We start from the raw sequence: 13,649 nt of genomic DNA, 5'->3' as shown, positions 1-13,649 counted from the left end.
GTCGAAATATTGAGAAAAAACGACATACTTTAGTATGTCGTCCGAAAAATTGAAAAAACGAATAAGTATGTCGTCCGAAATATTGAGAAAAAGCGACATACTATGTGGTCGAAAAAAACGACATACTAAGTATGTGGTCGAAAAATTGAAAAAAATGACATACTATATAGTATGTCGTCCGAAAAATTTAAAAAAACGACATACTATAGTATGTCGTCCGAAAAATTGAAAAAAACGACATACTATAGTATGTGGTCGAAAAATTGAAAAAAATGACATACTATACTGTCGTACGAAAATTGAAAAAAACGACATACCATAGTATGTCGTCCGAAAAATTGAAAAAAGCGACATACTATAGTATGTGGTCGAAAAATTGAAAAAAACGACATACAACATACTATGTCGTACGAAAAATTGAAAAAAACGGACATACTATACTGTCGTACGAAAATTGAAAAAAACGACATACCATAGTATGTCGTCCGAAAAATTGAAAAAAGCGACATACTATAGTATGTGTCGAAAAATTGAAAAAAAACGACATACAACATACTATGTCGTACGAAAAATTGAAAAAAAATGACATACTATGTATGTCGTCGAAAAATTGAAAAAAACGACATACTATATACTATGTCGTACGAAAAATTTTAAAAAACGCATACTATATAGTATGTGGTCAAAAATAGAAAAAAAACGATATGTCGTCCGAAAAATTGAAAAAAATGACATACTATACTATGTCGTTCGAAAATGGAAAAAAACGACATATTATACTATGTCGTCGAAAAATTGAAAAAAACGACATACTATGTCGTCCGAAATATTGAGAAAAAATGACATGTCGTCCGAAAAATTGAAAAAAACGACATACTATATGTGGTCGAAAAATTGAAAAATTGACATTCTATATGTCGTTCGAAAAATTGAAAAAAACGACATACTACATACTATGTCGTACGAAAAATTGAAAAAAACGACATACCATAGTATGTCGTCGAAAAATTGAAAAAAACGACATATGTCGTCCGAATTTGAAAAAAACGACATACTATTGTATGTCGTCGAAATATTGAGAAAAAAAACGACATACTATAGTATGTCGTCCGAAAAATTGAAAAAAACGACATAATAAGTATGTCGTCCGAAATATTGAGAAAAAGCGACATACTATGTGTGTCGAAAAAAAACGACATACTTAGTATGTGGTCGAAAAATTGAAAAAAATGACATACTATAGTATGTCGTCCGAAAAATTTAAAAAAACGACATACTATTGTATGTCGTCGAAATATTGAAAAAAAACGACATACTATAGTATGTCGTCCGAAAAATTGAAAAAAAACGACATACTATAGTATGTGGTCGAAAAATTGAAAAAAATGACATACTATACTGTCGTCCGAAAAATTGAAAAAAACGACATACTATAGTATGTGGTCGAAAAATTGAAAAAAACGACATACAACATACTATGTCGTACGAAAAATTGAAAAAAACGACATACCATAGTATGTCGTCCGAAAAATTGAAAAAAACGACATACTATAGTATGTGGTCGAAAAGTTGAAAAAAATGACACTATAGTTTGTCGTCCGAAAAATTGAAAAAAAACAACATACTATAGTATGTCGTCCGAAATATTGAGAAAAAACGACATACTATAGTAAGTCGTCCCGAAATATTGAAACAAACGACATACTAAGTATGTGGTCGAAAAATTGAAAAAAATGACATACTATATAGTATGATGTCCGAAAAATTGAAAATAAAGACATACTATACTATGTCGTTCGAAAATTGAAAAAAACGACATACTAAGTATGTCGTTGAAATATTGAGAAAAAACGACATACTATACTATGTCGTTCGAAAATTGAAAAAAACGACATACTATATACTATGTCGTACGAAAAATTGAAAAAAAACGACATATGTATGTGGTCGAAAAATTGAAAAAAATGACATACTATACTGTTGTTCGAAAAATTGAAAAAAAACGACATACAACATACTATGTCGTCGAAAAATTGAAAAAAACGACATACTATAGTATGTCGTCCGAAATATTGAAAAAAACGACATATAGTATGTATTTCGGACGACTATGTCGTGCTAAATATTGAGAAAAAAAAACGACATACTATAGTCTGTGGTCGAAAATTGAAAAAAATGACATACTATAGTTTGTCGTCAAAAAATTGAAAAAACGACATACTATAGTATGTTGTCCGAAATGTTGAGAAAAAACGACGAAGTCGTCCGAAAAATTGAAAAAATGACATACTATACTATGTCGTTCGAAAAATGGAAAAAAACGACATACTATACTATGTCGTCCGAAATTTTGAGAAAAAACGACGTCGTCCGAAAAATTGAAAAAAACGACATACTATATACTATGTCGTATATAGTATACTATGTCCGAAATATTGAAAAAAACATACTATAGTATGTCGTCGAAATATTGAGAAAAACGACATACTATAGTATGTATTTCGGACGACTATGTCGTGCAAAATATTGAGAAAAATATTTTGCACGACAAATGTCGTTCGAAAAAATTGAAAAAAATGACACTATAGTTTTGTCGTCGAAAATTGAAAAAACGACATACTATATAGTATGTCTCCGAAATATTGAGAAAAAAACGACATACTATAGTAAGTCGTCCGAAAAATTGAAAAAAATGACATACTAAGTATGTGGTCGAAAAATTGAAAAAAATGACATACTATAGTATGTCGTCGAAAAATTGAAAAAAACGACATACTATATATAGTATGTGGTCAAAAAATAGAAAAAAACGATGTCGTCCGAAAAATTGAAAAAAATGACATACTATATTATGTCGTTCAAAAAATGGAAAAAACGACATATTATACTATGTCGTCGAAAAATTGAAAAAAAACGACATACTATACTATGTCGTCCGAAATATTGAAAAAAACGACATGTCGTCCAAAAATTGAAAAAAACGACATACTTACTATGTCGTCCGAAATATTGAAAAAAACGACATACTAAGTATGTGGTCGAAAAGTTGAAAAAAATGACATACTATACTATGTCGTACGAAAAATTGAAAAAAACGACATACTATATATAGTGTGGTCAAAAAATAGAAAAAAACGATGTCGTCCGAAAAATTGAAAAAATGACATACTATATTATGTCGTTCAAAAATGGAAAAAAACGACATATTATACTATGTCGTCGAAAAATTGAAAAAAACTACATACTATATACTATGTCGTACGAAAAATTTAAAAAAACGACATACTATATATAGTATGTGGTCAAAAAAAAGAAAAAAAAGACATGTCGTCCGAAAAATTTAAAAAAACGACATACTATAGTATGTCGTCCGAAATATTGAAAAAAACGACATACTATACTATGTCGTCGAAAAATTGAAAAAAACGACATACTATAAACTATGTCGTACGAAAAATTTAAAAAAACGACATACTATATAATATGTGGTCAAAAAATAGAAAAAAACGACATGTCGTCCGAAAAATTTAAAAAAAAACGACATACTATAGTATGTCGTCCGAAATATTGAAAAAAAATGACATACTATACTATGTCGTTCGAAAAATGGAAAAAAACGACATATTATACTATGTCGTCGAAAAATTGAAAAAAACGACATACTATACTATGTCGTCCGAAATATTGAGAAAAAACGACATGTCCGAAAAATTGAAAAAAACAACATACCATAGTATGTATTTCGGACGACTATGTCGTGCAAAATATTGAGAAAAAACGACATACTATAGTCTGTGGTCGAAAAATTGAAAAAAATGACATACTATAGTTTGTCGTCGAAAAATTGAAAAAAACGACATACTATAGTTTGTCGTCGAAAAATTGAAAAAAACGACATACTATAGTATGTCGTCCGAAATATTGAGAAAAAACGACATACTATAGTATGTCGTCCGAAATATTGAAAAAAATGACATACTATACTATGTCGTTCGAAAAATTTAAAAAAACGACATACTATAGTATGTCGTCCGAAATATTGAAAAAAATGACATACTATACTATGTCGTTCGAAAAATGGAAAAAAAACGACATGTTATACTATGTCGTCGAAAAATTGAAAAAAACGACATACTATACTATGTCGTTCGAAAAATTGAAAAAACGACATACTATATAATATGTCGTTCGAAAAATTGAAAAAACGACATACAACATACTATGTCGTACGAAAAATTGAAAAAAACGACATACCATAGTATGTCGTCCCAAATTTTGAGAAAAAACATGTCGTCCGAAAAATTGAAAAAAACGACATACTATATACTATGTCGTATATAGTATACTATGTCCGAAATATTGAAAAAAACAACATACTATAGTATGTCGTCGAAATATTGAGAAAAAACGACATACTATACTATGTATTTCGGATGACTATGTCGTGCAAAATATTGAGAAAAACGACATACTATAGTCTGTGGTCGAAAAATTGAAAAAAATGACACTATTGTTTGTCGTCGAAAAATTGAAAAAAACGACATACTATAGTTTGTCGTCGAAAATTGAAAAAAACGACATACTATAGTAAGTCGTCCGAAAAATTGAAAAAAACGACATACTAAGTATGTGGTTGAAAAATTGAAAAAAATGACATACTATAGTATGTCGTCCGAAAAATTTAAAAAAACGACATACTATTGTATGTCGTCGAAATATTGAGAAAAAACGACATACTATACTATGTCGTCCGAAAAATTGAAAAAAACGACATACTATACTATGTCGTTCGAAAAATTGAAAAAAACGACATACTATATACTATGTCGTACGAAAATTGAAAAAAACGACATACTAAGTATGTCGTCGAAATATTGAGAAAAAACGACATACTATAGTATGTCGTCCCAAAAATTGAAAAAAACGACATACTATACTATGTCGTTCGAAAAATTGAAAAAAACGACATACTATATAATATGTCGTTCGAAAAATTGAAAAAATTTTTTTCGGACGACATGTCGTTTTTTTCTATTTTTTGACCACATATTATATAGTATGTCGTTTTTTTAAATTTTTCGTACGACATAGTATATAGTATGTCGTTTTTTTCAATTTTTCGACGACATACTATAGTATGTCGTTTTTTTCAATTTTTCGGACGACATACTATAGTATGTCGTCCGAAATTAAATGTGCTTCCCTCTAGTGGCGCTTTGGTGTAACGACAATGGATTAACATAAACAATGAAGGTGCTAAAGTTTTGTTGTAGTGGCACATACAAATAAATCACTACATAATCACTTCTGTAATATTTCAATTTCAGTTTTTAATTTGCTTGGTGTAAAACTATAGACAGATATTCTACAGTGTTGCCGTTGTCTTGTTGTCTATTGACAGTCACACTGACCGCCATCATCCTCTGTGACGTTATGGGATGCAGGGAACCGTTTTCTGTAACACTCAGTCTGTCTGGTACACTTTTTATTTCTCTGTGAGAATTTGACAGTTTAACCAGTTTTGTTGCTTTGCTGTCCCTCAGATTATTGGAGATGCAGAGAGTTTAATTAGATTTGTCTTCAGTGTCTGTATTGTGGTTTTCCTCTCTGACAGGATGGTTGGCTGCCTGGGGCTCAGATTGTCCTGCTAAAATGCAAAATTAAACGTTCAAAAAGTAACATGTAATGACTTATTTAAATGTATATAGCTAAATAAAGCATGGTTGTTTTAGTTAGAGGAAGAATTCAAAATATGCATAGGAAGAAAAGAACATTAGATATTAAATATTAAATTAGTCAGGCTATTTCTCTCTTGCATTTTCATCCATGCAACTGCTGCTCACTGGACATTTGATCTTCTTCAAATGGAACTAAAACCGAGAGATGGCTGTAGATGAAAATCCAGATTATGTCATCGGTTTGTGAAATACTCAGACCAGATCATGTGACCCCTGCAGCCATGCTGTGGAAAATCTCACTTCAGTTCTCTTGGTTCCTCTTTCTAATGAGCATTTTTAACTTCATCATGTTAACTTTGCTGATCCTTAAACACATTAAATTGCTTGTGATTTGTTGCTAATAATGTTGCTGTTGATTGCAAACCAATTTCAAGAAACAAGTTCATTCGTTTATTTATTTTTGACACATACAGCATTTTCTTAATTTAGTTATTTGATTCTCGTAAAAAAAGACCCTTTCTTCCTAGAAAATACGTAATACTGCGGTTTAAGTATGCTCTGTTAGTGTTGTGTTTTATGCTCCTGTTGAGCTCTTCACCAAGTTCACAGGACATGTGAAAGAAAGATGTCAACTTCTCTTTGTAAGGCTTTAATAAACACAAAAGTTGTACAGAACAAAACAAAAATCCTAACCCTCCCCATAACCCTAACCCTAACAATTCACAAAGAAATTATAACAATGATGTGTCACTCTTGTGGTCACATTTTTCTTCTGTTTCTGCTGCTTTCTGGAACTCTTTTCCATAAACACTGAGTCCAAACGTTCTGGTTCCAGCACCGTTTCCTCACCACGTGTAAAACATGCAAACCTGAGTTTGAGATTTCTGGTTAGTGGAGTCTGTCTGATGCAGAAAGCACTATAATATTTTCGTACATTTCTATACGTTCATCTTCTTCGTTGTCAAGTGTCTGTGGAAAACAAAGAACAAAGAATATTAAAACAGATCATCCCTCAGTGAACTCTAGTATAAATGGGTCACATTGGTTTGAATCTGTCACCAAGTCGCTGAAATTTTCTGTTTCTAAGTTTTTTATTTTATAGTCTTTTATTCCAGCAACCAACTTTCATGTATAACTGTAACCATATCTAATGATTTTTAATATAGCTTGTGAGTGGTCATAATATTATGGTTAACTTCTGGTTATTCTGTTTTTAAATCATGATACAATGAAACATATAAAAAAATCAAAATACAATAAATTATTTTGATGCATCCATCATTTCACTGTCCAGTATTTAAACTTACAGTGTCTTCATTCACCTCTGATTTGTTTGCTGAAAGAATGAAAAACATGCAAAGAGCAGACAGAACTTTAGTTTAAAGCATAAAAAACATTGATATTGTTTCACTGTGATTGTTCTCACCTTTAGTTTTCGTCAATATGTTAACTGTAACAACAGATATTATGAGAACTGCCAAACCCACAGACACAACGATTCCTCTCAGCAAGTATGGAAAGTCTAAGCATAAAGTTATCATTAGAGTCACAGCAGAGGCGAATATTCATGAATGAGTCGGGCAAAGATGTTTCTATCTACCTTGTTGTTCTAGTTGATTTTTCGTAATTGCATCTGCAGTAATAAAAAAAATGCTGGAATTAGAAAACGTTCCAGTGGATTTGTTTTTTTTAAAGAAAGCTGCAGCTTTGCACCACCAGTTCAGAATAACAGAGAGGAGAAGAAAGGCAACAATCTTACCTGTTTTCTGAACAGGACGACCAGGTTTGAAGCGGAAATGTTCCACTTTTTTGGTGTAAGTGTTGGTGACTTTACAGGTCAGAGACTCGTATGGCTTCTGCTGATGACCCGATGTTGAAAGCGTCATGGTGGCTGAGCAGGAAGGTGGTGAAATTTCAATGCCTGAAAGTATTTCCTTTGGACCGACATACAACCACTCCACCACATATCGGCAGTCTTCATACTGCAGCACAGAACAATTCAAGACGACCTTGTCATCGACCTTCAGCTCCACCACTGGCAAAGGTTGAAATGTGAGGAAATAAATTGAGACATTAGGATCTAATGCTGTTCTAATTGGTTATTTTAAACTGAATGAGGTAAATTTTAACACCTACTGTCAATGATAGACAGAAAAATGTCTGCATCATCTTCTTGTCCTGAAACGTTCTTCCTGCAGGTGTAAAAGCCGACGTCGTCCACTGTGACTGTCTTTATGACCAGAGAACGGTCTGCTGAAACACTCAGTCTGTCAGATCTTCTGGTCACTTTTCTGCTCAGCTCCTTCACCAGGATCTCAGTGTCAGGTGACCTGAAGCCACTGAAGAGCCACTCAGTGGATTCAGCGTCACGCAGAGGATCGGATATGTTCCCACAGCGCAAAGTTATTTCATCTCCAGCATTGACCGTGAAGAAGGACGGCTCTGTCCTAGTCGCTGCTGTGAAGACACGACAAATAATGCGTGAAATAAAAGTGCATTCAGTTAAAGTAAGACTCCTCATAATACTATGATCTTTACCTGTAAACTGAAGCACCAGCATCAGGAATAAAGACACTTGTGTCCATCTAACTGCAGCCATTCTGCTTCTCTGCTCTTCTCATGGTCACATCTGCAAATGATTCAGTTCACAATGCTTTCAAAATATTGCATTAATGTGGAAATAGCTTAAGTCTAGTATCACTTCCTCATTGACTTCACTCTGTTTTTCCCCTTGGAAAGTCTTAGGCTGCTTTGTTGGTGGCAACAGGGTAAAACATGCATGATTCGCAGAACAGCAGAAAAAAGTGTCAACTTGAAAATAAGTGATTTTTATAATCTGATAAACTGCTTGTAAAAAAGCACAAATCTGATTTTTTACTGTTGTGAGGCATGTTAGTTCCTCATTTCCCCCAGACCTGCAGAAGGAGATATTTTAGAAGAAGAAGACGTCAGGGGAAAAGCTGTGATTTGCTTATGACGTCTCATGTCAAAAACACGTCTGTGTATCTTTAACTTTCCAATTAAACAGCTTACATTGATACATTTTTACTTCCTACACAATCTTTCAAATGTTATTCACTCTTCTGCTTTCAAACATACAAGAATCAAAAAGATTTTCGATAAATTTTCTTTCTAAAAAAAAAAATATAAAAATAAAAATTCCCTTCTCACCCACCGCGGGTGGTTCTTATCCTCTGAGCTCGGGTCCTCTACCAGAGGCCTGGGAGCTTGAGGGTTCTGCGCAGTATCTTGGCTGTGCCAAGGACTGCACATTTCTGGACTGAGATGTCTGATGTTGTTCCTGGATCTGTTGTAGCCACTGCTCCAGTTTGGGGGTTACTGCCCCGAGGGCCCCGACCACAGGCACCACTGTGGTCTTCACCTTCCAGGCCCTCTCCAGTCCTCCTGAGGCCCTGGTATTTCTCCAGTTTCTCGTGCTCCTTTTTCCTGATGTTGCAATCACTTGGTATTGCTACATCTACCACAACGGCTTTCCTCTGATGTTTATCCACTACGACAATGTCTGGTTGGTTCGCCATTACCATTCTGTCTGTCTGGATCTGGAAGTCCCACAGGATCTTAGCTCTGGCGTTCTGCACCACCTTTGGGGGTGTTTCCCACTTTGATCTCGGGGATTCCAGTCCATATTGGCGCCGAGGAGGTCTTGTTGTCATTCGGGTCATGATTCTCTCTCTCAGGTCAGCAGCTGTCTCGCTCAGCTCTGTTTCGCTCATTGGGGCCGTGTATCCCCTCACTGGGTGGGGACTTGTAGTTAAGTCCCCACAGTCCTGACATCCGGGTTCCTCCCTTTTGCCGTAGCATTTGTGTTGTATTTCGTCAATCTCAAGTTGTGATAGCAGTTGCCATTTGCGGACCTCTCGGGTGATATACTGATGCCTTATATATATATATATATTTTTCAAAGTTTTATTTCCAGATTTGTGAGGTCAGACACTGATGTTGGATGAGAAGACCTAGCATACAGTTTTTGCTCTAAAGGGTTAAATTAAATTCTTCCAGCCAGTCTTGTTCATGTCTTCATGCAACAAGATCTTAGTTTCTGTTATTAGATTAAAATGGGAGTGAATGAGTGATGCAGACGTTTAGTGGGTCAAAAATTTTAATGTTCAAACTGAGGCAGAGTGAAGGACGTTGAATTGTTTTTGTTTTTTGTTCATCTGTCCCTGAACTTTGAATTTTAAGTTTTGGTTAAGGTCCAATTTAAAGTCTTATTCTCTCTCTTTGGCAGGAGGTAACATAAATTTATCATGCAAAATATGAATGGGTGAATGACTGAATGTATGGTAAAAGGCTTTGGAGTTCTCTGACTTGATATAGAGTGTTATGTAGGATATTTACCTTGGTGTGCCACTCTGTTGCTCCTGTTTCTGAGTTTCATTTGCAAACATTACAAATGTAGTAAAACTGTCAATATTCTGCTTATGTTGAAAAAACACAATTTGGTAATTGTAATGTTCCCATTAAATAAGAAACTCAATTAAAATCACGTCAACCATGGAGTTACTTCAGTTCAAGCCTCGGCAGAAACAGCCAGAGTTATTTCTGATATGTGAATCTTTATTGGACAAAAAAATAAATGTCATGCCTGCCAGATCAAGAAGTTGCAGTAAACTTGAAACACAGGTTGCAATGTGAGCGATCCACATGTAGAATTATAAACTTGATATGTACAGAGACCAGAAGAGCATGAATTAAAAACAATACATGATCTTTAATCATTTTTATTTTAATTGTTAGTTAACTGTGGCATAGAGGCAGTTTGGATCAGTGCATATTATAGAGGAAGAAGGGTCGTGTGTAACTGTGCTGTAGATCACAGGAACATTTTCATCATCATCACCATCAGCCTAAAAGAAGCAGAAAACATTTATGTTTTTATGATTCTGCTGCCACCTGAACCAGCCTGGCAGGTGAAACCACTGACCTGTGCTTCGGTTTGGGTCTTGTTGGAGTGGCTGATTGAGGCGTAGCAGACAGTTTCCTCAGGATCATTCTGCATGCACAACAACATGATGCTGAACATATTTCATTGTCTTCATCAAAACAAGAAATCTGAACCCGTTTTGAGACAGACTCAATTCTTTCACGTTTTGTCTCCATCCGCTGGATTCATATTTTGATCATTTGGACACAAATATTCCTCGTTTAGTTTGATCAGATCAAAATACTATGACAGCATACTTATTATTAATTAGCATTTAATTTTATAAGGCTGCTTGATGAAGTTAACATCTACATTAGCTTGCCTCTATTGCAGTGACAGTAAATCCTTTCACCCTCTTTCTACGACCTTTCTTTCTGCTCTCCCCTGAGCCTTTTTTAGGAAAAGAAACTAAATCTTGAATTGTCACAATTACAGATGTGTATCAAAGTAAACGATTCTTTATACTTACAGTTTTGCTTTTCTTCCTTTGCTTTGTTTCTGAAAATGTGAAACAAAGGTGAATGGATCTCAAGTCTCACTTTGAAAGGTTGAAAATAGTTCCAGTTATTCACTGAGACGTTTCTCACTGTTCCTCTTTTGGTGTGAACCAAAAAGCAGAACTGTAGCAGCTCAAGGCGGCCATTTTGATCTGTTCACTGTGACTGTCTGTGTTACAAGCTCTTCATATTGTTGAGCTGAGATCACTTCTAAGAAGTCGCAACTGTATTGTCACCCAATAATTTACAGCTGCCACTCATTAAAATATATTTACAAGAAATCAGGAAACTGAATAAACTAAGAATTTAAATGTTGAAATCTACATTTGTTCACTCCAGATTCATTGACGTTAAATAAATTTAAAATAAATCAAAGTTTCTGGTTTGATTTCTCTCACCTCTTCTTTTCTTCAAGTTGATGATCCCCACAGCAGTTATGATGACACCTGCCGCAGCAAATGAAATGATGATGGAACATAATAATCGACCTGTGGAGGATCAAAACTGATGATTAACCGAGATGGTTTATAAAAACAGGAGTGGACACTCTGGCTAAAATCCATGACCACCTTTCATGCTCCAAAGTTGTGAAGCAGTTGTAGTCGATGAACTGCCGGTTGGAGATATCTTGGTTGATTCAGAGGATTTGTGCTTTGTTGTTGTGGAAGCTGTTGAATGAGAATCTGACAGAAAACAAACAACAAACTGTGAGGAGAGTCTCCATGTTATCTCCCTCATCACTGATATGAATGTGCTGCTTCTTTGCTGCTTTGGTTGTTTGTTTATCACGAAGAAAAACCCACAAAACACACAAATACAGCTCTGGTCGAAGATCATTCGCTAATCTCCTCATCCAGTACGTCAGTAAGTTTTTATGTATTTGTCTGTAAAGGTCATTGGGGGTTAAATTTATGTATGTGACTCATTTTTTTGCATAATTTATCTGCAGATTTAAAGCTGACATGCTCTTTAATCAGGTTTCTTCGCATCTAAAAATAAACTGAAACACTGAATCTGCTTAATTTACTTCCTCATTAATCTTTAGTTCCTTGTTACAGTTTGTTGCAAATGAAATCTATCACACTTTGTCAAATCAAATGTTTTCTCACACCAAGTCTGTTTGTGAGAAAAAGACTGATTTTAAGATCTCTTAAAATGAAATGTGTATAAATAAAATGCACATGAGAAACGTGTCAGAGAAACATAAAAAAGCGCATCACGTCTTTGGCGAGAGTCACTGCAGTCAGGAAGCTACGGACTGGACAAGTCTTCAGTTGGACACAAATACTGAAAGCAGCATCATTAAACTTTATTTAACGTTTATTAAATTTAATCTTACCTGCAAACTGAAGCATCAGAATGAAAAACAACCATATCCATCCTCTTTCAGCCATTTTGCTCATCTGTGTCTGGTCTGCTCATGTTCGCAAACGACTTGAGTTTAAAATGGCTTCTTATTGAAAACAAATACCCAAGAGCTTCAGAGGGGGGACGTCCTCACAACGTCTTCACCCTATGAAGTCTGTTGTTTTCGTCTCTGGATGTTTTTAGAAACCTGTCAAAATGACTGTCAAACACTTGTGTATTTTAAAAGCATTTTTTTAAACTTCCAGGAATAAAACAATTGCTTTAAGAAATGATGCTTTTGGAAACACGACGGAACTATTTCTGTTGAAATGTGTTAGTTTCTGCTACAGGCTGTTGCACATAAATACACTAGCAGCATGAAAAGTCTCACTGTTTTCCTTTTTAAAGTTTAGACCACACAATGTGGTCACAGCAAGAGCAGAAAATCATGATCTATTTAAACTTCTGAAAGTAAACAGTGAAGAAACAGCAGCTAGAGTGATGCTTCTCAAGCCGGATGCTCAGCGCCTGCTGACCTACATGGTCCTTGCTGCAGTTCACCGCACTTACAAAAATGAGGAAGAGGTCAAAGGGGAAGAATAATGTTTTCCAGTCACAGAGGATCATTTTAAAGCACAATAAAGTAACTATGTTCTCTTCAGTCATTATAAACATGCTATATATTTCAAATATGACTGAAAAGAAATGTGACTTTGTAATTTAATGCCCTGAAATTGGGCCTCTGTCTCTTTAAAAACTCCTGGTCTTTCTGAAACTCCACCTTCAGGAAGTCATCGCAAAATGGCTCCTCTATTGACCCTTTCACAACATTTTTTACATTCCTGCACCGAGATGTAACTTATATAATAAGCTCATCAGATGCACAGTTCCACCAAGTGTTTGCTAACTGCTGCTGCTGCTAGTCTGAAGGAGCAGAGTAGAAAAGTCACAGAGGAGGGCTCAGAAGCTTTGATGTTGCTGTTCTAAGGAGGAGTTTTAAAATGAAGTAAAACTCAAAAAGCCGTTTTTACATCACACTGACCCTTTGACAGGCTTCTGCTGCACTTCAGCTGCAACTTCTCCCACCTGGTTGGTTTTCATTGACTCAGCTTCAAGAAAGACGGCAACCTTCCACCAGTTTATCAGAGAGAAGGAAACTTTATTACAATTAAAACAATGGAA

General features: G+C 34.9%; 1 protein-coding gene across 1 annotated transcript; it reads right to left on the bottom strand.

Annotated features, from left to right (window-relative positions):
- Positions 1 to 6,292: 6,292 nt before the first annotated feature.
- On the bottom strand, positions 6,293 to 8,315 carry LOC129356482 (uncharacterized). The gene is made up of 7 exons (XM_055026079.1): positions 8,217 to 8,315; positions 7,815 to 8,135; positions 7,438 to 7,713; positions 7,279 to 7,311; positions 7,105 to 7,200; positions 6,986 to 7,014; positions 6,293 to 6,647 (listed from the first exon to the last, which is right to left on the bottom strand). The coding sequence occupies exons 1-7, from the start codon at positions 8,275 to 8,277 to the stop codon at positions 6,567 to 6,569; spliced, it is 897 nt and encodes a 298-aa protein (XP_054882054.1). The 5' UTR covers positions 8,278 to 8,315; the 3' UTR covers positions 6,293 to 6,566.
- Between the last annotated feature and the right edge of the window lie 5,334 nt (positions 8,316 to 13,649).

Source organism: Poeciliopsis prolifica, unplaced genomic scaffold (genome assembly GCF_027474105.1).
Source record: "Poeciliopsis prolifica strain line A6 unplaced genomic scaffold, Auburn_PproV2 SCAFFOLD173, whole genome shotgun sequence".
Taxonomy (NCBI): Eukaryota; Metazoa; Chordata; class Actinopteri; order Cyprinodontiformes; family Poeciliidae; genus Poeciliopsis; species Poeciliopsis prolifica.
This window is presented reverse-complemented; position numbering and strand designations above follow the sequence as displayed.

Excerpts from the sequence above, each read along its gene's own strand:
- LOC129356482 (XM_055026079.1), bottom strand. The coding sequence starts at position 8,277 with ATGGCTGCAGTTAGATGGACACAAGTGTCTTTATTCCTGATGCTGGTG. Across the intron at positions 8,136-8,216 it reads GCTGGTGCTTCAGTTTACAG|CAGCGACTAGGACAGAGCCG; the intron begins GTAAAGATCATA and ends GTGTCTTCACAG. Across the intron at positions 6,648-6,985 it reads CAGAGGTGAATGAAGACACT|ACACTTGACAACGAAGAAGA; the intron begins GTAAGTTTAAAT and ends TGTTTTCCACAG.